General features: G+C 36.6%; 6 protein-coding genes and 6 non-coding genes across 15 annotated transcripts; 9 read left to right on the top strand and 3 right to left on the bottom strand.

Annotated features, from left to right (window-relative positions):
* Nucleotides 1–77: 77 nt before the first annotated feature.
* cyl-1 (Cyclin L homolog cyl-1) lies at nucleotides 78–2,790 on the top strand. 2 transcript variants are annotated; one of them, NR_001507.1, is made up of 9 exons: nucleotides 106–177; nucleotides 225–352; nucleotides 408–516; nucleotides 566–703; nucleotides 750–883; nucleotides 1,143–1,193; nucleotides 1,653–1,716; nucleotides 1,759–2,481; nucleotides 2,563–2,637. NR_001507.1 is itself a non-coding variant. In NM_073606.6 (8 exons), exons 1-8 carry the CDS (start codon nucleotides 106–108, stop codon nucleotides 2,635–2,637), a joined length of 1,443 nt encoding a protein of 480 aa, NP_506007.1. In that variant the 5' UTR covers nucleotides 78–105; the 3' UTR covers nucleotides 2,638–2,790. The 2 variants fall into 2 exon arrangements, 1 of the variants encoding a protein (NP_506007.1); NM_073606.6 differs by lacking the exon at nucleotides 1,143–1,193 and having other exon boundaries at nucleotides 78–177; nucleotides 2,563–2,790.
* Nucleotides 2,791–2,871: 81 nt separating this feature from the next.
* On the top strand, nucleotides 2,872–3,005 carry C52E4.15. Its single transcript, NR_069670.1, has one exon. It is a non-coding gene; the product is annotated as an Unclassified non-coding RNA C52E4.15 (non-coding RNA).
* Nucleotides 3,006–7,040: 4,035 nt separating this feature from the next.
* C52E4.13 lies at nucleotides 7,041–7,163 on the top strand. The gene has a single exon (NR_069669.1). It is a non-coding gene; the product is annotated as an Unclassified non-coding RNA C52E4.13 (non-coding RNA).
* A 1,153-nt stretch (nucleotides 7,164–8,316) lies between these two features.
* Nucleotides 8,317–10,900, top strand: mans-2 (Mannosyl-oligosaccharide 1,2-alpha-mannosidase mans-2). Its single transcript, NM_001269460.4, has 5 exons — nucleotides 8,317–8,734; nucleotides 9,136–9,469; nucleotides 9,533–9,967; nucleotides 10,017–10,467; nucleotides 10,515–10,900. The coding sequence occupies exons 1-5, from the start codon at nucleotides 8,326–8,328 to the stop codon at nucleotides 10,656–10,658; spliced, it is 1,773 nt and encodes a 590-aa protein (NP_001256389.1). The 5' UTR covers nucleotides 8,317–8,325; the 3' UTR covers nucleotides 10,659–10,900.
* On the top strand, nucleotides 8,811–8,831 carry 21ur-13859. Its single transcript, NR_069668.1, has one exon.
* Nucleotides 10,901–11,403: 503 nt separating the features above from the next.
* rpt-1 (26S proteasome regulatory subunit 7) lies at nucleotides 11,404–13,267 on the top strand. The gene is made up of 5 exons (NM_073604.8): nucleotides 11,404–11,482; nucleotides 11,529–11,632; nucleotides 11,678–11,908; nucleotides 11,956–12,498; nucleotides 12,712–13,267. Exons 1-5 carry the CDS (start codon nucleotides 11,407–11,409, stop codon nucleotides 13,063–13,065), a joined length of 1,308 nt encoding a protein of 435 aa, NP_506005.1. The 5' UTR covers nucleotides 11,404–11,406; the 3' UTR covers nucleotides 13,066–13,267.
* Nucleotides 13,268–13,539: 272 nt separating this feature from the next.
* Nucleotides 13,540–13,683, bottom strand: C52E4.8. The gene has a single exon (NR_000465.1). It is a non-coding gene; the product is annotated as a small nuclear RNA C52E4.8 (small nuclear RNA).
* A 16-nt stretch (nucleotides 13,684–13,699) lies between these two features.
* Nucleotides 13,700–13,842, bottom strand: C52E4.14. The gene has a single exon (NR_069667.1). It is a non-coding gene; the product is annotated as an Unclassified non-coding RNA C52E4.14 (non-coding RNA).
* A 235-nt stretch (nucleotides 13,843–14,077) lies between these two features.
* Nucleotides 14,078–15,293, top strand: snr-4 (putative small nuclear ribonucleoprotein Sm D2). The gene is made up of 3 exons (NM_073603.9): nucleotides 14,078–14,112; nucleotides 14,163–14,336; nucleotides 14,940–15,293. Exons 1-3 carry the CDS (start codon nucleotides 14,105–14,107, stop codon nucleotides 15,112–15,114), a joined length of 357 nt encoding a protein of 118 aa, NP_506004.1. The 5' UTR covers nucleotides 14,078–14,104; the 3' UTR covers nucleotides 15,115–15,293.
* Nucleotides 14,468–14,488, top strand: 21ur-10927. The gene has a single exon (NR_069666.1).
* A 48-nt stretch (nucleotides 15,294–15,341) lies between the features above and the next one.
* On the top strand, nucleotides 15,342–17,024 carry mif-2 (MIF-like protein mif-2; the record flags this gene model as incomplete). 3 transcript variants are annotated; one of them, NM_001380779.1, is made up of 6 exons in its annotated part: nucleotides 15,342–15,450; nucleotides 15,546–15,614; nucleotides 16,324–16,386; nucleotides 16,430–16,489; nucleotides 16,653–16,751; nucleotides 16,844–17,024. In NM_001380779.1, 5 exons carry the CDS (start codon nucleotides 15,555–15,557, stop codon nucleotides 16,922–16,924), a joined length of 363 nt encoding a protein of 120 aa, NP_001366841.1. The 3 variants fall into 3 exon arrangements, with proteins under 3 accessions (NP_001366841.1, NP_001367293.1, NP_001256387.1); NM_001380778.1 differs by having other exon boundaries at nucleotides 15,397–15,450; nucleotides 16,844–16,924; NM_001269458.3 differs by lacking the exons at nucleotides 15,342–15,450; nucleotides 15,546–15,614 and having other exon boundaries at nucleotides 16,354–16,386; nucleotides 16,844–16,924.
* Nucleotides 17,025–17,044: 20 nt separating this feature from the next.
* On the bottom strand, nucleotides 17,045–18,250 carry cpr-1 (Gut-specific cysteine proteinase). The gene is made up of 3 exons (NM_073601.11): nucleotides 18,219–18,250; nucleotides 17,473–18,136; nucleotides 17,045–17,426 (listed from the first exon to the last, which is right to left on the bottom strand). Exons 1-3 carry the CDS (start codon nucleotides 18,219–18,221, stop codon nucleotides 17,104–17,106), a joined length of 990 nt encoding a protein of 329 aa, NP_506002.2. The 5' UTR covers nucleotides 18,222–18,250; the 3' UTR covers nucleotides 17,045–17,103.
* Between the last annotated feature and the right edge of the window lie 39 nt (nucleotides 18,251–18,289).

Here is an 18,289-nt window from a genome sequence, read left to right as displayed (position 1 = left end):
TCTTTATATTTCTACTCGTCGTGCGTTTTATTATTTTTATACCATTTTATCAATATATTCAAAGTTTCGCATTTCAGCTTCACTTGGGCCGGCTTTCATATCATAATGGCCAGTTTTGTTGAAATGAGGAAGCTGGCAGAAGCGAAGGTTCAAAATATGATCCGAACGATTGTTAAGGTAAGATTGAGTGTTTTCCCGCGAATCATCTATTTATGTATTTTTAGCCAAAAGAACAAAATGGTAATGTGGAGCCGAAGAAAGAAGAAGATGAAAAGTTCGAATCAACATACAAACAAAACGAAAATACGCAAATTACTCCTAGTTCTTTTGGTAAAAGGCCTCTTTATTCGAAGTAAGTTTCTAGTTAGATTTTTGTAAATATAATACAAATATTCTTAATTTCTCAGAGTAGATATCAATTGTGATAAGTGGTTGATGACGCTAGATGAAGAATCACGTTTGAAAATCGATAATCCCCCCTCGCTAGTTGATGGTCTCTCCAAGGAAACAGAATCGGTATGTTTTGATTAAATTACTTTCAGTAGCAGAATTACATAATTTTCAGGAGCTTCGATATCTTGGCTGTGAACTTATACAACAAGGAGCAATCCTTTTAAAACTTCCACAAACAGCTGCTGCTACTGGTCAAATTTTGTTCCAACGATATTATTATCAGAAAAGCTTTGTTAGGTATCACTTTGAGGTAAGTGAAAACAAGTTTTTGGAATTTGTTCATTAAGAAATTTCAGCACGCAGTTCAAGCTTGTCTACTTCTTGCATCCAAAATCGAAGAAGAACCTCGTAGGCCTCGAGAAGTATACAATGTATTTCATCGGCTTGAGAGACTACACAGGTTACAACAAAGTGGACATGACATCAATAAGTAAGTTTATTCATATATTCACCTTGTAGTCTAGCTGCAAAATATATAGCTAGTTCAATTCTGTGATGTCTTATTATTTTCAAATGCCAACTAATGTTACAACCGATGAGAACTCGATATTTCTTTTTAAAAATTTGCAAGACTTTTCAAATTACTTTTTAGATATTTGTTGGATTTATTTTTAACCCAGTATTTCTTTGACCAGTCATTTCCCTCCCCTTGCCTCAAAATACAAATTCATAATCTAATTTTATCGCAGACGGCTCGAAGCCAAACATGGATCATCTATTCTTCGATGCTTTGGCTGAAAGTGAGAGAAGTTTATCTTGCCTGCCTTCATCGTCTAGCAGGACCCAGGTGAGCAACGCAACGTGTGAGCTACTATTTTCGTTGACTTTCCAATTTTAAATTTTTTTGTTGATAAATGTTTCAGTATTGATGCAGGAGAGCGGGGGAAGCGTAAAAATGATACACATTGAAACAAGAATTGTGTTCTACAATCTTTCTAAAGTAATTTACTGTTCAAAATTCTTTCGATGAATCAGAAACACTGATACTATTTTCGATCTTTTTAGCAGTGCGCATTCTCTATACCCTGTATCAAGCTGACAGAAAAGTCCCTTTGAATTTTAATATTAATCTTTATGCGGGCTCACACGTTCAGCTCAACCTGAGGTTCCGTTGCAAAATAATAAGTTTTTCTAGTGTTCATCGGTTGTTAACTTTGGTTCGCAGAGCTTTTAGGTAGGATTCAAATATATTTTTTCAGGGAGACCACACGAGGAATGAAGCCACCCGCCGTTGATATGAACTACATCAATACGAAACAACATGTAATATCTACTATGAGTATCGAATATAAAAGTCATTTTCAGATGATCAACTCCGAAAGAAGAATACTTGCAACTCTGGGATTTGTTGTTCACGTGAAGCATCCTCATCGCCTCATTGTTGCTTATGGTCACACACTCGGAATCACACAATCTCGTCCAGACATTCTCCAAAGGTCCTGGAATTACATGAACGATGGGCTTCGAACTGACATCTTCATGCGCTACAAGCCAGAGACCATTGCTTGTGCCTGTATTTTTTTAGCAGCCAGAACTGTCGAGAATCCAATCGCATTACCTTCAACACCGTTCCATTGGTTTGAAGCCTTCGACACATCAGATCGAGACGTGGAGGCAATTGCTCTTCAACTAGTCGGGCTCTACGCAAGAAGAACATTTCCTAACTGGCCACGTATCAAAGCTGAATTGGACGCATTAAGAAGTGTGAAAGATGCTGAAATGAAGGCTGTGAAAGCAAAAGAAATTGCTGAAAATTTGGCAAAAATGGCACCAGATGGCGAGAAAAGTACCTCAACTGTCACTATCGGTAAAGACAGCAGGAAGGTTTCACCAGATAGAAAAAACGGAACAAAAGATCGCGGAGAAGCGGATCGAGGCAAGAAAGAGAAGGATCGGCACAGAAGGAGATCGAATGATCGAGATGGTAGAGGTGATCGGCGTGATCGAGACAAGGATCGTGGGGATAGGCGGAAGGATGAGAAGAAAGATCGGAGGAAGAGAACCAGATCACGCAGCAGGGATCGTAAGGTATGCTATGTGTTTCTTAATGAGAAAAAAGTTGTAGATTAGTTATTCTTTTGCATTTGGAATAATACGTTTTTTTTTCAGGATAAAAATAGGAACCGCGACGTTGGCAAAAGATACCGGAAGGAAAGCAGCACACCGCCAAGATCCCGGCGATAAGATGGATAATAAATATGTGTTTCTTAAATTTAATCACTGTTATTTGTTTTTATGATTATCTCTATTTTTTCATGTTTGGATTTAAACTATCCACCTGTCTAGACAAAACTTAAGTGTCACAAAAGAATTCCAATGAATTTGTTTGTGGTATATAATTGCTCGGCACTTTTTGATGATATATGTGTGAGTGTATGGTGTTCCGCAAGCACGGTTCTGTTGCTCGGAACACATTGATGTTTGTTTGGACACGGATTTGTGTCATTTTGGGGAGGAACGAGAGAGACCTCTCCCCATCCTCTTCGTTTATTGTTATGGTTTGGGTCATAACTTTTTGTTTCCTTTTCTTCTCTCAGTTTTATGACATGTGGCATTATAGATGCTTCTTCTTTTTCAAGCTTCTTCAAATATTCATTGTAAACTAAGAAAAGCGACAACTTCCGGCGGTGCCCTCGCACATTTCCGTTCCAAGTTGAAGTCGACGGCATCTCTCACAATCTCCGAAATTTGATTTCCAACCGAATTTTCCATTCCGACCAAATCTTTTGCCAAAAAACCTCAACATTTTCTGATTTCTGGTTTGAAATATTCGGCAAAACATCAAATAAATGCCGTTAGTCATTGTTTTTTTGTGATTCAAGTGGTACTGTAGAGTACTGTACTAATTGTTAAATATAGTGTATTGTATGGACACACATTTCCTATTCGTTCTCATATTCTCTTTCTAAGTCAGTGTTGTGTTTAAATCTTTAAATGAACACAGTTTTTTCTTACGGTACCTGGTCTCGACACGATCGAAATATTGTTGGACTACTGTAGTGTCACCCTTTTCAAGACCTACTGTAGTCTTGTAAAAATAAAATTTCAGAAGAGTCCCGGCTTAAAGGCGCATGACTAGTTGCGTTGCCTCTATTCAAAAAATATTTCGACCGTTTCAAGACCTGCGCCAAAAAAATAACATTTTTTTTCGGATTGAAATACTCCATTTTTCATAGATTGGTATTTCAATATCAAAAATTCAATTGAGCATATACATTTTTCTTTATGTGTGTGAACTTTCGCTGCATGTCTCTGTCGTTATGAATCACTTTTGCTGGTTGCCACGCACAATCTTTCTGCGTCTCTTACTATGTATCCTTTCTGTTTTTAGTTATGAAAAATAGTTCCTCCTGTTCATTGTTTCACTTTTTAACTTTTTTGTAAAGTCTTCTCTTCTTTTCCATTGAAAACAAATAGAAGAAAGGTGAGGAAAGATGAAAAGATCTGATAAACGACACAAAAAGGTTTTTTATGTTTTGTTCAGCTCGACTTCTCGTGGAAATGAACCTTAGTTTCACTTTCCTTCAATTTTTATGGTAATAATGCCAAAATTAGAAGATTTTATGATAGTTGCTTTTTATACACTGTGAACATTTTTGAAACTAGTTTCTTTATATCTGCTTTTTTGGGTTGGTTTATTATCGGAATAAAAATTATCGTAAAACCTTTCAAACTAAAATTACAAAAAAAAGCTAAAATTCACTGAAAATCCTCAAAACATCGGAACATGTTCTGATAGTTTTAAAAGAGCTGATCTTTGATTTCTGGACTTCAGAATACCAAATGAAAATACGAAACAATTGATTGATACAAAGTGTTGGAAAATAATAATAGGGCGGGATTTGCTCACTAATTTCGAGCGACCGAACTTCCCAGTTTTTCTGTATCGGATTATTTAAACTTTTAAAACTTTTTAGAAATTGGGACTAATTCAAGCTAGTTTATTTATTGTTCAAAAATTCAATTTAAAAAATTGTACGGCTAATTTATAGTTTCTCTTAACAGAAATCACAACATACTATGCAAATTTTTTGTCCTTCCTCTGTCCTCTTACTCTTTCACGGACCTCGTTAAACCCGGCTTTTCCTTCTTCCTCCAACAAATGTTTCGCTCATTAGCACAAATGGCTCAATCGGATCGAAGACTCCGCCCACTATTTCTTTGTTGGCTCATCGCATGGCTCCCGTTGTTCAATGCCATTTTTGACTTTACTCTAACCATAAGAGAGCATTTTGTCCTTTCAATTTTTCTTTTGTTTACTTTTTTGTTTCATTGTCACCGCCTATTTATATTTCTTTCATTTTTTTTAGTTTGAAAATTCAAAAACTATTTCAAATTGCTTCCAGTTATTGCGTTCCTATGTTCCACTATTTTCAGTAAACAATTTTTAGATTGCTCCATTATTTTCTTTAAACCCAAAAAATAGAATACAAAACACAATAAATTCAAAATTGTTATTCTTATTTTCACGAGTGTTCCGTAGATTAACAAGACACTAGAAAAAAGTAAAGTAAGGAATGGGTGAGAGTGAGAAAAAGTGATCAAATCGAAATAATTGCAAGGTGTACACAACTAAAGCTTCTTCTTTTTCTTTGTATAAAATTACTTCTCCTATTTCAGAAACCCGAAGGAAATATTTTTTGTTCTTGTTCAAAAGTTCAAATAATGTAAAACGGATATTTTTTGATTTTAAAACGAAAGTATATGTTATTTGGCTTAGAAGACTTTGAAGAAGCTTATAGAATACGGCAAATGATTTTCAAATATTTGATTTCTAATCAGAGTTGTGCATGAGGTCTTTTATAAGCTCTATTCTTTTATTAAGTTGAGACAGGTTTAAAATGATTGTAGAGGATTTCAATTCTTCATATAAAATCCAAATTGCTATCTGATTTTTAAAGAAAGATAGTTTTAAAAAATTTAAGTACATTTTCAGTGTATTTTCCTTCGTTTTCTGGAACTATTTTCGCAACATCTGCTTCTCGAACCTTTTACGAATTACTTTCCAAATGTTTTATTATTAGTACCACGACCTCAAACCCATTACCATAAAATTTTCCATGACGACTATAAATGGCCGATTGAAGACGAGACGGGAAAGGGTGAAATGGGAAAGTGGAGGCTAATGCAAACACCACGCCCTGACATTTTTTTTGAAAAATTGTCGATTTGGCTGCCCATTTGACTATTGATTTTGAACTGAACACAAACTTTTTTGGATTTTTTGTTGGGTATTTCGGATGATAAAACATTGGATTTTAGAAAATTCGAAAAACGTCCGGCAATATACCAAAACACTTGGAACAACTTGCAATCTTTAGAATATATGTCCCTTATCCAACAATGTTTCTATTAGTACCATGTTCTTTATTTGATTGATTGATGAATTTACCGACCTTTCATTTCTATTACATATGTATTTCTGTCAATATCTGTCAAAAGTCTTGTGATCTCATTTTCCCGGAAAACCAGATAACAATTATGATCGGGAAGTGCGCAGAAGTACGCGTAAACGGTTCAGTTGTGGATGACCACTTGCGTAGATCATGCATAACGTGTAATTATTGGACTGAAAAGGGATGGGACAGTCTTCTTCGGGGGCCGACATACATAAATACCTAGTTGTTGTTTTTATTGTTTTTCGGTTCCGGTTGAGATGTTTTTACGGACACGAAAAGTTTTTCGGGCAATTTAGAAAATCGGTTCACTGGATTTCGTAACTCACTCTAAAATTAATAGGATGTGTGAGTACAATAAATTATATTTCAAACAACTAATTTTCTGGTGTTCTGTATACCATTTTTTAGATAGCATTAAGTTTCAATAAAATTTGAACAGTTCTATAATTATGGTTGTAGATTGAAATTATCTTCTTTGTGTTTTTTTTTATATTTTTGCCACATTTTGCCTGAAATTTTGAAAATAGAAAACACATATTTTAATTCGATTATAAAAATTCCAAAATTTCATGGACAAGAAAATTGTAAAGTAACGTTTTTTTTTTGTCGAATTTCGATTTATTATTGAATTCAATAGTAATTCCTTGATTTTTTATCCAGAAAAACGAAGTAGGTTTCTTGAATGAAATTTAGAGGTTTTAATAGTTGTAAAACAAAATTCCTATTACGAATATGTTCATTCCTAAAACATTATTTTCAATTTAACAGTATGCATGTACCTAGATTGTCTATAGCAGTTGACAAGAAGTTTCACACCGTATTCCCTCTCTTAGACTTTCACTACTTTTGAACAACCGTAACTCCTATCTCGATTTGTGTTACTTGTTTTATGAAACAATTTATCAACGGACAAAAGTTTTAAATTCTAATTAAATTGAACAAAAGTATAGATTCACCTCATTCATGAAGGCTCATTACGGGGAACTTCAACTTATTAATTAAATCTAGATAATACTGGCCCAAATAATCAATTTTTGTTATCAAAATTCATATACAAATAGTAAGTACGAGCTGTTCGGTATGAAAAATGAGAGGACAATGAGGACGTCCTATTCAACAGCCCTAGGCGCAAACAAAAGACAAAAGTTGAATACGCAATAAATTAGAAAAAAATGTAAAAAAACGGAGGAAGAAAAGTGTGAATTCGGAGGAAATTTGAAATTCGGTTTGGCTTGCCCTCGATTCTCGAGACCAATTCGATTTCAATTAGATTTCGTCTTCTATCCTATCTTTCGACATCTCTATTTCTCTCTCAATTTTCCCTTTTTCTTCAATTTCTCTTTCTTCCCATTTCTTCCCGTAATTCTTTCCTTTTTCTTATTCTTTAGTGAGACAAGTTCTATTTTTCTTTTCGGTGATTGAAACATTGTATGTCTCATATTGCTGATCCTTCCAGCTGTTCAATGAGGAATTTCCGGACTTCTTCCACCTCATCGAGTCTCAAAATCTCACGGTCTTATCCTTTTATTCTTCTCCCGCTTGAGCAGAACAGAAAAAGAACAGCAGAAATTTGATCCGAGTTGGAAGTGCACAACCTGCAACAGTGCAACACATTTATTTCCTCTTACCTCTCTCTTCTGCCCTTCTACATTTTTGTCTTCCCTCTATTAATTCCTTATCAAGTTGTCTCTCATTTATCATCATCGTTATATTTACACGTCAGTCAACTTTGCTTGATTCGATTTTTGGCTTTTCGTAACGGACTTTTGAGCCAGTATACGTTTTCCCTTGAGAATTCAAAAAACCATATATCAAATAAAGAATCATCATAATATGATTGATGTTAGCAGTTCCATAACAAACATGAATGTGACTATTGTTGAAAGTTTTCTTGATTTTTTTAAAATTCTTGCTTATGTTTCCAAATTTTCTTCATGGAAGGAACCAAATAAGACAACTTTTGTAGGGCTAAAGTATACTCGAGTTAACTTATTCGATGTATCGTTAAGGCAGTTTTTTCGATTAGTTGAGATAAATAAAAGGACTTCAAATGTCGAAACTTGTACATGTTTCCATAATGTTTTCAAGATAATTTTGGAACGCCGCGAGCTCCCAAAAAGATTTTTTGTGTTTCTAAAAACTAATTCTAAGGCACTGTTCTCTTGACGGCCTTGTCCTTGCCGTAACATAAGCTTCCAATTTGCACATGTCTTGTTTTTGTAGTGATCCTTTCCTGTTTATTGCTTCGGTAGATTAAAAGCTGTATCACACATACATGTTTTAAAATTAAATATCAAGTCAAGTATTCCTCACGTTTTTATCCAAGTTTATAGACACGCAGTTAGATACCAGTCTCTATCCATTTCCAAATTATCGGGCACATCTTTGTAAGTCTATCTTTTTCTCAGTTGTATTTTTTATTTCGATATCAGTCCGAATCACAAATTAAAATTAAAATTTTCAGCCGCATGCAATGAAAACAGTACGGTTCAATAAACAGGCACTAGCCATTCTTGCTGCCTGTTTCATATTTCTTCTATGCGTCGTTTGCTACTTTTCTGCATCTTCGGAATCTCATAATGCAGTAGTTGTTGGTGAAAGAGCACGTGGTCATATTGCAGTGCGAGATGTTGAGAATCGACATTTAGCAGAAGAAAAACATGCTGTAATTCATGCAAAGACGGTTGGAAAAATTGAACGGGTTGTTAGCCAGGAGAAAGTCGAGATTTTGAGACCTGCTAGGGTTGAGTCCAAACCTCCAGGTGAGAAAACCAGCACAGAACCAGAAGAAACTGGAGTTGGGAAAGCTCCGATTCAGACATCAGAAGGATTGGAGAAGCTTATTGGAAAGATTCATTATGAAAATAAAGATGAAGAAAATGGTGAGTTAAATTTTGAAAACTTTAAGTCTATTGTTGCATATCAATGTGATAAGTTGATCCAACAACTTCCATTTATTTTTCTGAGATCTAGTTCTGACTTTACCGTAACTAACGTCAGACACGTGAAAATATCATTGCGGCGAGACACTACGCACCTGTTTGAAACCTGTGTTATCCGTAAATTCCTCTGTAGTTAATTGTGCAACTGGTAAATTATCTCCAATAAGTACTTTGAAACTAGGTTTTAAAAAAAATTCCTTTTTTATATGCAACAATCTGAATTTTCTTGCCACTTGCACAAAGAGTACATCATGCTGATTTTTTTTCTTTTTTTCAGAGATTTACAGTGAACTATTAGTAGTTGTCAGAGTGATAAACTAATTAAATTTAACTAATTCCAGATCTCCGTCGTCAAAAAGTAAAAGAAATGATGATTCATGCTTGGGAAGGATACAAAAACTACTCGTGGGGAGCAAATGAATTAAGGCCAATGTCCAAAAAACCAAATTCCCAAAACATTTTTGGAGGAAGTCAGATGCCTGCAACAATTGTTGATGCAGCTGATACATTGTTTATTATGGATTTGAAAGATAAATATAAGGAAGCTAGAGATTACATTGAAAACAACTTCTCAATGGCCAAGTCTACGTCAACACTTTCAGTTTTCGAGACGACTATTCGCTTTTTGGGAGGTCTTCTTTCGTTGTATGCTTTGACGCAGGAGTCATTTTATATGTAAGTTTCAGTTCTTGATTTTCAGTTCTTGGCCAATTCAGTTCTTGATTTAATTAATTTCAGTGAAAAAGCTAGGGAAGTTGGAGAAGCTTTACTTCCAGCTTTCAATACACCATCTGGAATTCCAAAAAGTAATTTGGATGTAGCATCAAAACATGCAAGTAACTATGGATGGGCTAATGGAGGACAATCAATTCTTTCCGAAATTGGAAGTCTTCATCTTGAATTCCTGTATCTCAGTAGAATTTCCAATGCTCCAATTTTTGAGAAGAAAGTGAAGAAAGTGAGAGATGCTCTTGAAAAAGCTGAAAAACCTAATGGACTCTACTCAAACTACATTAATCCGGATACAGGAAAATTCACAGGAAGTCATATGTCCCTTGGAGCACTTGGTGATTCATTTTATGAATATCTTATCAAGAGTTATGTTCAATCAAATTATACTGATACGCAAGCTAAGAATATGTATTGGGACGTCAGTGATGCTATTCAGAAACAGTGAGTTCTATTGTTCTATTTCTTTTTCCAACAATTTTCATATTTTCAGCATGATTAAAGTTTCCAAACAATCAAATCTTACATACACAGTTGAGTTGAACAATGGTCAAGCTCAACATAAAATGGGACATCTCGCTTGTTTTGTACCTGGAATGTTTGCTCTACAAGCCATCAACGAGGATACTGAAGAAGAGAAATTAAGAATTATGACATTGGCGGAAGAGTTGGCGAAAACCTGCCATGAAAGCTATATTCGTTCCGAGACCCACATTGGACCTGAAATGTTCTACTTCAATGAACGTGACGAAGCAACCAGTAAACACTCGGAAAATGGATATATTCAAAGACCAGAAGTCATTGAAGGATGGTTCTATTTATGGAGATTAACTGGAAAAACAATGTATAGAGATTGGGTATGGGATGCTGTTCAAGCTATTGAGAAGTACTGTAGAGTTGATAGTGGATTTACTGGTCTACAAAATGTTTATAATCCTAAAGCTGTAAGTATCTGAACTTGTGGGCTTTTCTGAATATTTCTGAATTTCAGGGCCGTGAGGACGTGATGCAATCCTTCTTCCTTGCCGAGTTTCTGAAGTATGCCTATTTGACGTTTGCAGACGAATCACTGATTTCACTCGATAAATGGGTATTTAATACCGAAGCTCACCCGGTTCCAGTCTTAACTAATTAGAATTTAATTTTTATTATCTTTTTTTTGAACAACTGTGATTTATGGTTTGATTGTATTTAGAACTCACGAGGTTTTTATTGAAACTTGTTTTTTATCTTCCGAACCAATTCCGCTGTTTTTTGGCTTTTCTTCCCCCCATTTGACCACGGGTTTACCGGTGTCTTGCTTTATAGGTCAACCGTTGTTTTTGTTTTTATAACTGGTTCATATTGATTCTAGCAATTAAGATAAATGTTTTTGACAACTTTTGGACTCATGAGAAAACCAGGAGGATATGTAGTCGCTACAAGTTACAATTTTTCCAGCTTTTTCATTTGATATTAAAGAATAAGTGTATGCTATTTCATATTCTATACTGTACAAAGAATGCTAGTATTCACTATAAAACATTTAGCGCAGGCTGGTTACAAGATTTTGCCAGCAGACGACAAATCTCCACAATGTGAAAAAGTTTTAGTAAACTTTTCAAGAGCGCCCCGAGGACATCTGAAATTCCTTTTCACTAAATTTATATACAAAAAATACATTTTTTCTTGCAGATGAATCATTTCTTTTGTTTCTCAACTTGACATACGAATATTTTTCATAAATTTCATTCTCCCGCGTGAAATGCTAACGCGCTCTATCAGACAGACGACACGCGACGCGTCCGGCGACACTGAAAAATCATCAATTTTCAAAAGAGATTCTCATTTCAAAGCTTTTTCCATATTCATTTCTTCTAAAAATATTTGTTCGTTTGCAGAAAATGCCAGATCACCTTGGAGATGACATGCGCAAAACTAAAAAAGATGATACCAAGGAGGAAGAGAAGAATTTCCAGGGTATGTGGATATCGTTCAGGAAACTAATTCTGAAAATTGAATTTAGCTCTCGACGAAGGAGACATTGCTGTTTTGAAAAGATACGGGCAAGGTCCATACGCGGAACAGCTCAAAACATTGGACGCGGATATTGAAAACTGTCTGAAGAAGGTATTTATTTCATCGTGCTCCTAATTTTATTTCATTGTTCTACAGGTGAACGAACTTTCTGGAGTGAAAGAATCAGACACCGGGTTGGCTCCACCAGCTCTATGGGATATTGCTGCTGATAAACAAGCAATGCAGCAAGAACAGCCTCTCCAAGTTGCCAGATGCACAAAAATTATCACCAGCGACAAGCACGATCCGCGTTACTTGATCAACGTAAAACAGTTCGCTAAGTTTGTTGTAGACCTTGCTGATTCCGTTGCACCTACTGATATTGAGGTTTGAAATTGTAATTAGATTTCACACATAATTGAAAAATGATTCAGGAGGGCATGAGAGTAGGAGTAGACCGTAACAAGTATCAAATTCATCTTCCGTTGCCCGCCAAAATTGATCCAACCGTCACAATGATGCAGGTTGAAGAAAAACCAGATGTAACATATTCGGATGTCGGAGGCTGCAAGGATCAAATTGAAAAGCTTCGAGAAGTTGTCGAGACTCCACTTCTTCATCCCGAGCGTTACGTTAATCTCGGAATCGAGCCACCAAAAGGAGTTTTGCTCTACGGTCCACCAGGAACAGGAAAGACGCTTTGCGCTCGTGCCGTTGCCAATCGAACAGATGCTTGCTTCATTCGTGTTATTGGATCAGAGTTGGTTCAGAAATATGTCGGAGAAGGAGCTCGAATGGTTCGTGAGTTGTTCGAAATGGCTCGTACCAAGAAGGCATGTCTTATCTTCTTTGATGAAATTGATGCTGTTGGAGGTGCTCGTTTTGATGATGGACAAGGAGGTGACAATGAAGTTCAACGTACTATGCTCGAGTTGATTAACCAACTTGACGGATTCGATCCACGTGGAAACATCAAGGTTTGTCTTTAATTCTTTATGGAAATAACCCAAAAAAATCTGTAATATAAATTTATTTATCTCTTGCTTTCTTGAAGGCAGTTTATATCATTAGTTCAGTCCTTTCATCCAAAAAAAAAGACACACATTTTTCGTTTGATAAGTTTCCAAAAAATTAATGCTTACATGTATTGTAAATATGAGTGTTTCATTAAAATAATTTGATATTTTCAGGTGCTTATGGCAACAAACAGACCGGACACTCTCGATCCCGCTCTCATGAGACCTGGTCGATTGGATCGTAAAGTCGAATTCGCTCTTCCAGACCTTGCAGGTCGTGCTCACATTCTCAAGATTCATGCAAAACAAATGAGCGTTGAAAGAGATATTCGTTATGATTTACTTGCTCGTCTGTGCCCAAACAGTACAGGAGCCGAAATTCGCTCAGTCTGCACCGAAGCTGGAATGTTTGCAATTCGTGCTAGAAGAAAGGTGGCAACTGAAAAAGATTTCCTTGAAGCTATCAATAAGGTTGTCAAGGGATATGCCAAATTCAGCGCCACTCCAAGATATCTGACACATAATTAATTGTACCCTATTCGGTTTTCATTCTCTTTCCGGTCCTCGATTAACTTATTTTCGCCCGTCCACCCATTTTTTTTTGTACAGATTCCCCATGTCTCCGATTTTTGTCTTATTTATTACATCCTATCGTCGTGAGATGCACCCAAGTTGGCCCAACACTGTCAGATGTATTCGTTTCGATTTTATGGATAAATGTGATTGGGTTTCTGACTATTAAAACTTGTATACACCAGTTTAAATGAATCTGAAAACGTGCCATAAAACCTTTTCATAAGAAGAGTAGTAATCTAAACGCGATTACGGTGTAATGCCAGAAAAAGTAAGAATAGAAGAAATTGGCAAGCGTATTTTAATGGTACTAATATTGTGCACACTTTACCTAGGAATATATTTTTCATCTCTACAATGTTGACTAGCGCCCTGAATGCTCCAAGGATACTGTTTTCCAACTAAATGTTCAACTGTTCAGTATTTATATTCTGCCTCCTAGAGGCGTTCAAAAATTGCGTATGCCACCCATGTTTCAGGGGACATCGCGGGCAATTGGGAAAAGTTTTCAACCAGCAATAAACGCACCTCGGCAAAGCCTCATTGGTCACGTTATCGCCCCAGCGCAAAGCTAAATTCAGCAGCTCACTCAGCTGATCCTATAAAACACAGCAACCGACAAATCGCGGCTTTCGCGCACAATGGTGCTTTCTGCATTCTGTATTCTTCGGAATGCGGCGCGTGTGCGTTGCGGTCGTCTTTTTCGAATTGCAATCGCTCGCGGTTTATCGGAGTCTCTCTGTTTTCTTGAAACGAATCTCTTCCCTTCGATTAAAACTGCATAAAAACTAATAAAAATCTCAAAATTGATTTTTCTTCTACTTTCTTAAGATCTGTAAAGTTTCGTTCCTCCGAATTCCTCTTTATGATTATTTAGAAAACCTCGCCCAATACCTTATTCTTCACTCTTATCGGTATTTTTTACATGAAATTATCATTGATTCTCAGCTAACCAATTTAATTTCAGGGACTTCTATCAAAATCAACTTTGATCATGTCGGCGTGAGTTCACATTGTTTTCATTGACCAGTAGTTTAAATTTATTTTTACAGCCAAGCCAAACCCCGTTCAGAGATGACTGCTGAAGAACTCGCTGCAAAGGAGGACGAGGAATTCAATGTCGGACCACTCTCCATCCTCACCAACTCAGTCAAAAACAATCATCAAGTTCTCATCAATTGCAGAAACAACAAGAAGCTTCTCGGAAGAGTTAAGGCTTTTGACAGGTTAGGTTTCTTAGAAATACTATTAAGTAAAAACTCACAAGTATTTGTCGGTAGTAAACTTCAGACAACATTTTTTAAAGAAAAGTGTTTCAAAAATAATATTTGAATCATCGATAGTGAACGTATTTTGGTTGTCGTCTCGATGCTGTAGCAAAATATCATTTACTATATATAATGCATTTATTCCGTTTGTCCATAGTTTGTAGTCTGTGAAGGTTTGGCTTAGTGTAGGGATATAGTCGGGGTACTGTAGTGGTACAATAGTGGTACGGTAGGAGTACTGTATGATTATGGTAGTTTCAGAAAAATTAGTTTTCAGCCCCAGAAGTCGGGGCAGCGCCAGAGGTGCGGTCCACGGCTGGTAGATTTAATAAAACGGCACGATCCTCCTGTGCTGTAACAAATTGTCGTGGCATCAAATTATTCAAACACGTATTGCTACGATTTCCAAAGGGAAAACACAAATCTTACACTAATATAAGTACTTTCTCATTTGCCGTAACTTTCGTGTCCCGCAAAGCATGCAAAATTCCAAGAGGAGTTTTCTACTATTGTTCGTATAAAAATAATTGGAACGTATAGTCTAATTCTTTACTTTTTCAGACATTGCAACATGGTCCTCGAAAATGTGAAGGAAATGTGGACTGAAGTGCCAAAGACTGGAAAGGGAAAGAAGAAGGCAAAGTCTGTCGCCAAAGATCGTTTCATCTCAAAAATGTTCCTCCGCGGAGACTCCGTCATTCTCGTCGTCAAAAACCCACTGGCACAAGCTGAATAATTCACCTTCAGAAAATCTCCCAATCAGTACGGTTTTCTCGTATTTGTTATGACACCTTACAATTTTCGAAATTTTCACTCTTGTTCTTCCCCCTCCCGTTCACCCTGTTGTTTCGTTTCAATGATCATCATTTTCCACTTTTTATTTATTGATAAACGTTCCTATTTAATACCACAGTCGTGTTTTTTTCTGAAGTTGAATCCGTATCCTCGCGGCAGATGATTTTTGTAGTTCTGCGTGATTGTTGCTTGAACTTGAAACCGGTTTTTCGATTTTTCGTCGATGTTGACTGTCAGTGCTATCAGAATATCATCGTCTTTCGTCTTCAAAGTTCAGGTTACTATTGGTCGTTATTTTTTGAATAAAAACGCTATATTCCACGTTTTTCATGAAATGTGATTTATTGCCATATTCCAAAAAATCAATTTCAGAAACGAAAAATGCCGATGGTCAGAGTTGCGACGAATCTACCAAATGAGAAGGTTCCTGTTGATTTTGAGGTTTGTGTTTTAATCAAACATTTTCTAAACGACTCAACAAACACTGAACAGTCTAGAGAAAATTTGTAGAAAAAAACAAGTATTTTAAGAGAAACAAATATGGTTCCCGGTCTCGACACGACGAGTTTTTTCGTTGCGAGAAAGTGTGCGCCTTTAAAGATTACTGTAATTTTATACTCGAGTTTCTGCAGAATTCTTAAAGATTTTATATAGTTTTTCTCACAATAAGTTTTTCAATGAAAATATTTTTAACGAAAAACTATGAACAATTGATGAAAATTCCTCAGCAAGGGAAGTTTAAAATTACAGTACTCTTTAAAGGTGCACACCTTTTTTTTTGCATTTTACAAGCACCTGTCGTCTCGAAACCAGGTACAGTATTTTGGGACCACAACTTGGCAAAACAGACATGTTTTTGAAAAATAATATTAAGACAGTTCAGACAAATTTTTGAAATATTTTATATTCAGTTTTCGCATCCACAATTTCGGAAGTTGACCAAAAAGTGGATTTTCTACGAATTTTTGATATTTTAATAATTTTCCGTTTTTCTAGAGTATTGTACGGTTACAAACATGAACCATTGTTCCAAATTCTCAAAAGTCCCGAACTTTTCGTAGCGCCAATTTACCAAAGAAAACTTTCAAAAATCTGAACAAATGCCAACTTCACATAGTATTCCTTTTAAAATGTGAATTTTCAATTTAAGATTCGTCTCACCGATCTTCTTGCTCGATCAATGGGAAAACCAAGAGAGAGAATTGCTGTCGAGGTATATTAGTAATCTTTAGTAATTATTAACTTTAAAGTTTCAGATAGCCGCCGGTGCTCGTCTAGTTCATGGGGCCACTCATGATCCTGTGACCGTAATTTCGGTAAGTGACTTAGGAACACTTTCCAAAAGTAACACCTTGGTAAACCAAAACCTTTAAAACTACATTTAAGTTCCTTGTTACACTTAGAAAGGAAATTAAAACTTTATGAAACCATCCTTTTTCTGGCAGAAGTTCAAAATTCTCGCAATAATAAATTCTTTAGATCAAATCAATCGGAGCAGTGTCTGCTGAAGACAATATTCGCAATACGGCAGCCATCACTGAGTTTTGTGGAAAGGAATTGGGTCTTCCAAAAGATAAGGTAAGTGTAGTTTATGTCAAACATTTAAGTCACAAATATTTCGTTATGTTTTATTAATCAAACAATGGATTATTGATATTTCAAAATTTCAGGTTGTTATCACATTCCACGACTTACCACCAGCTACGGTAGGGTTCAACGGTACAACTGTCGCCGAAGCAAATAAGAAATAATTTTTGATGTCAGTTGTTCATAATGTGACTAGATTAATTTTGATTTCATGCACTTTTGTAATTGCTCTTCGTAAATTTTAATAAAGATATATATATTTCAGAAGATTTAAGAACAAATTTAAATTATGAACATTTTTATTTGGCAGATGGTAATTACAAAAATTGTGTACATAATGCATTTAGACCTTGGCCTTTCCGGCGACAACTGCTGATTCAATTCCGCATTGATCATCTCCACGGTAGATCTTGAAGAAACCGCTCTCTCCCCAGTTAACTCCCCATGAGTTGGCAACAAGCCAGTATGGAGATCCGCTCTCAGTTCCCCATCCGATGATCTTAATGGCGTGTCCTCCGAGGTACTTTCCGGCGGTGTGCTTGTAAACTCCGCTCTTGTATTTGTAGAAGTCTTCGTAAACAGAGAATGCAGCCTCAACTGGTCCATTAGCGTAGATTTCAGCTTGGATGGATGCAGCATTCTTTGGAACAGCGTAGGCAGAGACTCCTGAAATAATATAATTATTCCACAATTCTATGTAATTTTTACAAACCGAAGTGCTTGTCCTTGGCGTAGGCAGTTGAATATCCAGATTGGCAGCTCATTGAGCAAGATGGAGTCTTGGATTCTGGGCAGTTTCCAGATGTGCATGGGGCAATTGGGTATGGTTTGCATCCAGCTCCGTGGTAGTCTCCACCAGTAACAACTCCCTTTGAGTCCCACCATCTGAGAGCTTGAATTGGGTATCCTCCTTCACATCCATTTCCGCAGGAAGATCCGCAGCAGGAGAGAAGATCATCTGGAGAGATGATTGGTTGTTGGGCTCCCTTGGTCTCAATGCAGGTACGGTCAGAGATCATCTCAGCTGCTCCGAAAGCCCAGCAGGATCCACAGGTGGCTTGGTCACGGATAAGCTTGATGGACTTGCACTCGGACCATTGGGTACGAGAATCGAAGGTGGCTGGGACAGAGGCGAGAACAACTTCTTGTTCGGTGGCACGGATTTCATCGGAGTGGGCAGCAGCGTACTTTCCATCCATAAGCTTGAATTTCATCTCCTCCTCGGTAATCTCAACATGCTCAGTCTTGAACAAAGATTGAGCTGAGTTGACATAATCAACAAGAGCCTGACCGGTGAGGGTCTCAACAGCCGATTGATGATTGATTGGGACAAAGGCAAGCGTGACTGCGCAGAGCGCGGTAAGGATAAGGAACTTCTGAAATGTCAAGATGAATGCCAAATTAAAAATCGAAAGTAATTTTTATTTGAAATTTCCTAACTAGAAATCAAAGACTTACCATATTTGTTGAAAGAAGTTGAGCGATAAGCTGCCTTCTTTACCGCACGTCTCCCTTATATACCATTTTAC

Source organism: Caenorhabditis elegans, chromosome V (genome assembly GCF_000002985.6).
Source record: "Caenorhabditis elegans chromosome V".
In the NCBI taxonomy this organism is placed as follows: domain Eukaryota; kingdom Metazoa; phylum Nematoda; class Chromadorea; order Rhabditida; family Rhabditidae; genus Caenorhabditis; species Caenorhabditis elegans.
Note: the sequence above shows the minus strand (reverse complement) of the source record. Positions and strands in the feature narration are given on the sequence as shown.

Coding starts and splice junctions, on each gene's coding strand:
- rpt-1 (NM_073604.8), top strand. CDS start 11,407: ATGCCAGATCACCTTGGAGATGACATGCGCAAAACTAAAAAAGATGAT. Junction 11,483..11,528: donor GGAAGAGAAGAATTTCCAGG/GTATGTGGATAT, acceptor AATTGAATTTAG/CTCTCGACGAAGGAGACATT. Junction 12,499..12,711: donor ATCCACGTGGAAACATCAAG/GTTTGTCTTTAA, acceptor TGATATTTTCAG/GTGCTTATGGCAACAAACAG.
- snr-4 (NM_073603.9), top strand. Junction 14,337..14,939: donor AGAGTTAAGGCTTTTGACAG/GTTAGGTTTCTT, acceptor TTACTTTTTCAG/ACATTGCAACATGGTCCTCG.
- cpr-1 (NM_073601.11), bottom strand. Junction 17,427..17,472: donor CGCCAAGGACAAGCACTTCG/GTTTGTAAAAAT, acceptor ATATTATTTCAG/GAGTCTCTGCCTACGCTGTT.
- mans-2 (NM_001269460.4), top strand. CDS start 8,326: ATGAAAACAGTACGGTTCAATAAACAGGCACTAGCCATTCTTGCTGCC. Junction 8,735..9,135: donor AAATAAAGATGAAGAAAATG/GTGAGTTAAATT, acceptor AACTAATTCCAG/ATCTCCGTCGTCAAAAAGTA. Junction 9,470..9,532: donor ACGCAGGAGTCATTTTATAT/GTAAGTTTCAGT, acceptor AATTAATTTCAG/TGAAAAAGCTAGGGAAGTTG.
- cyl-1 (NM_073606.6), top strand. CDS start 106: ATGGCCAGTTTTGTTGAAATGAGGAAGCTGGCAGAAGCGAAGGTTCAA. Junction 178..224: donor TGATCCGAACGATTGTTAAG/GTAAGATTGAGT, acceptor ATGTATTTTTAG/CCAAAAGAACAAAATGGTAA. Junction 884..1,652: donor AGTGGACATGACATCAATAA/GTAAGTTTATTC, acceptor ATATTTTTTCAG/GGAGACCACACGAGGAATGA.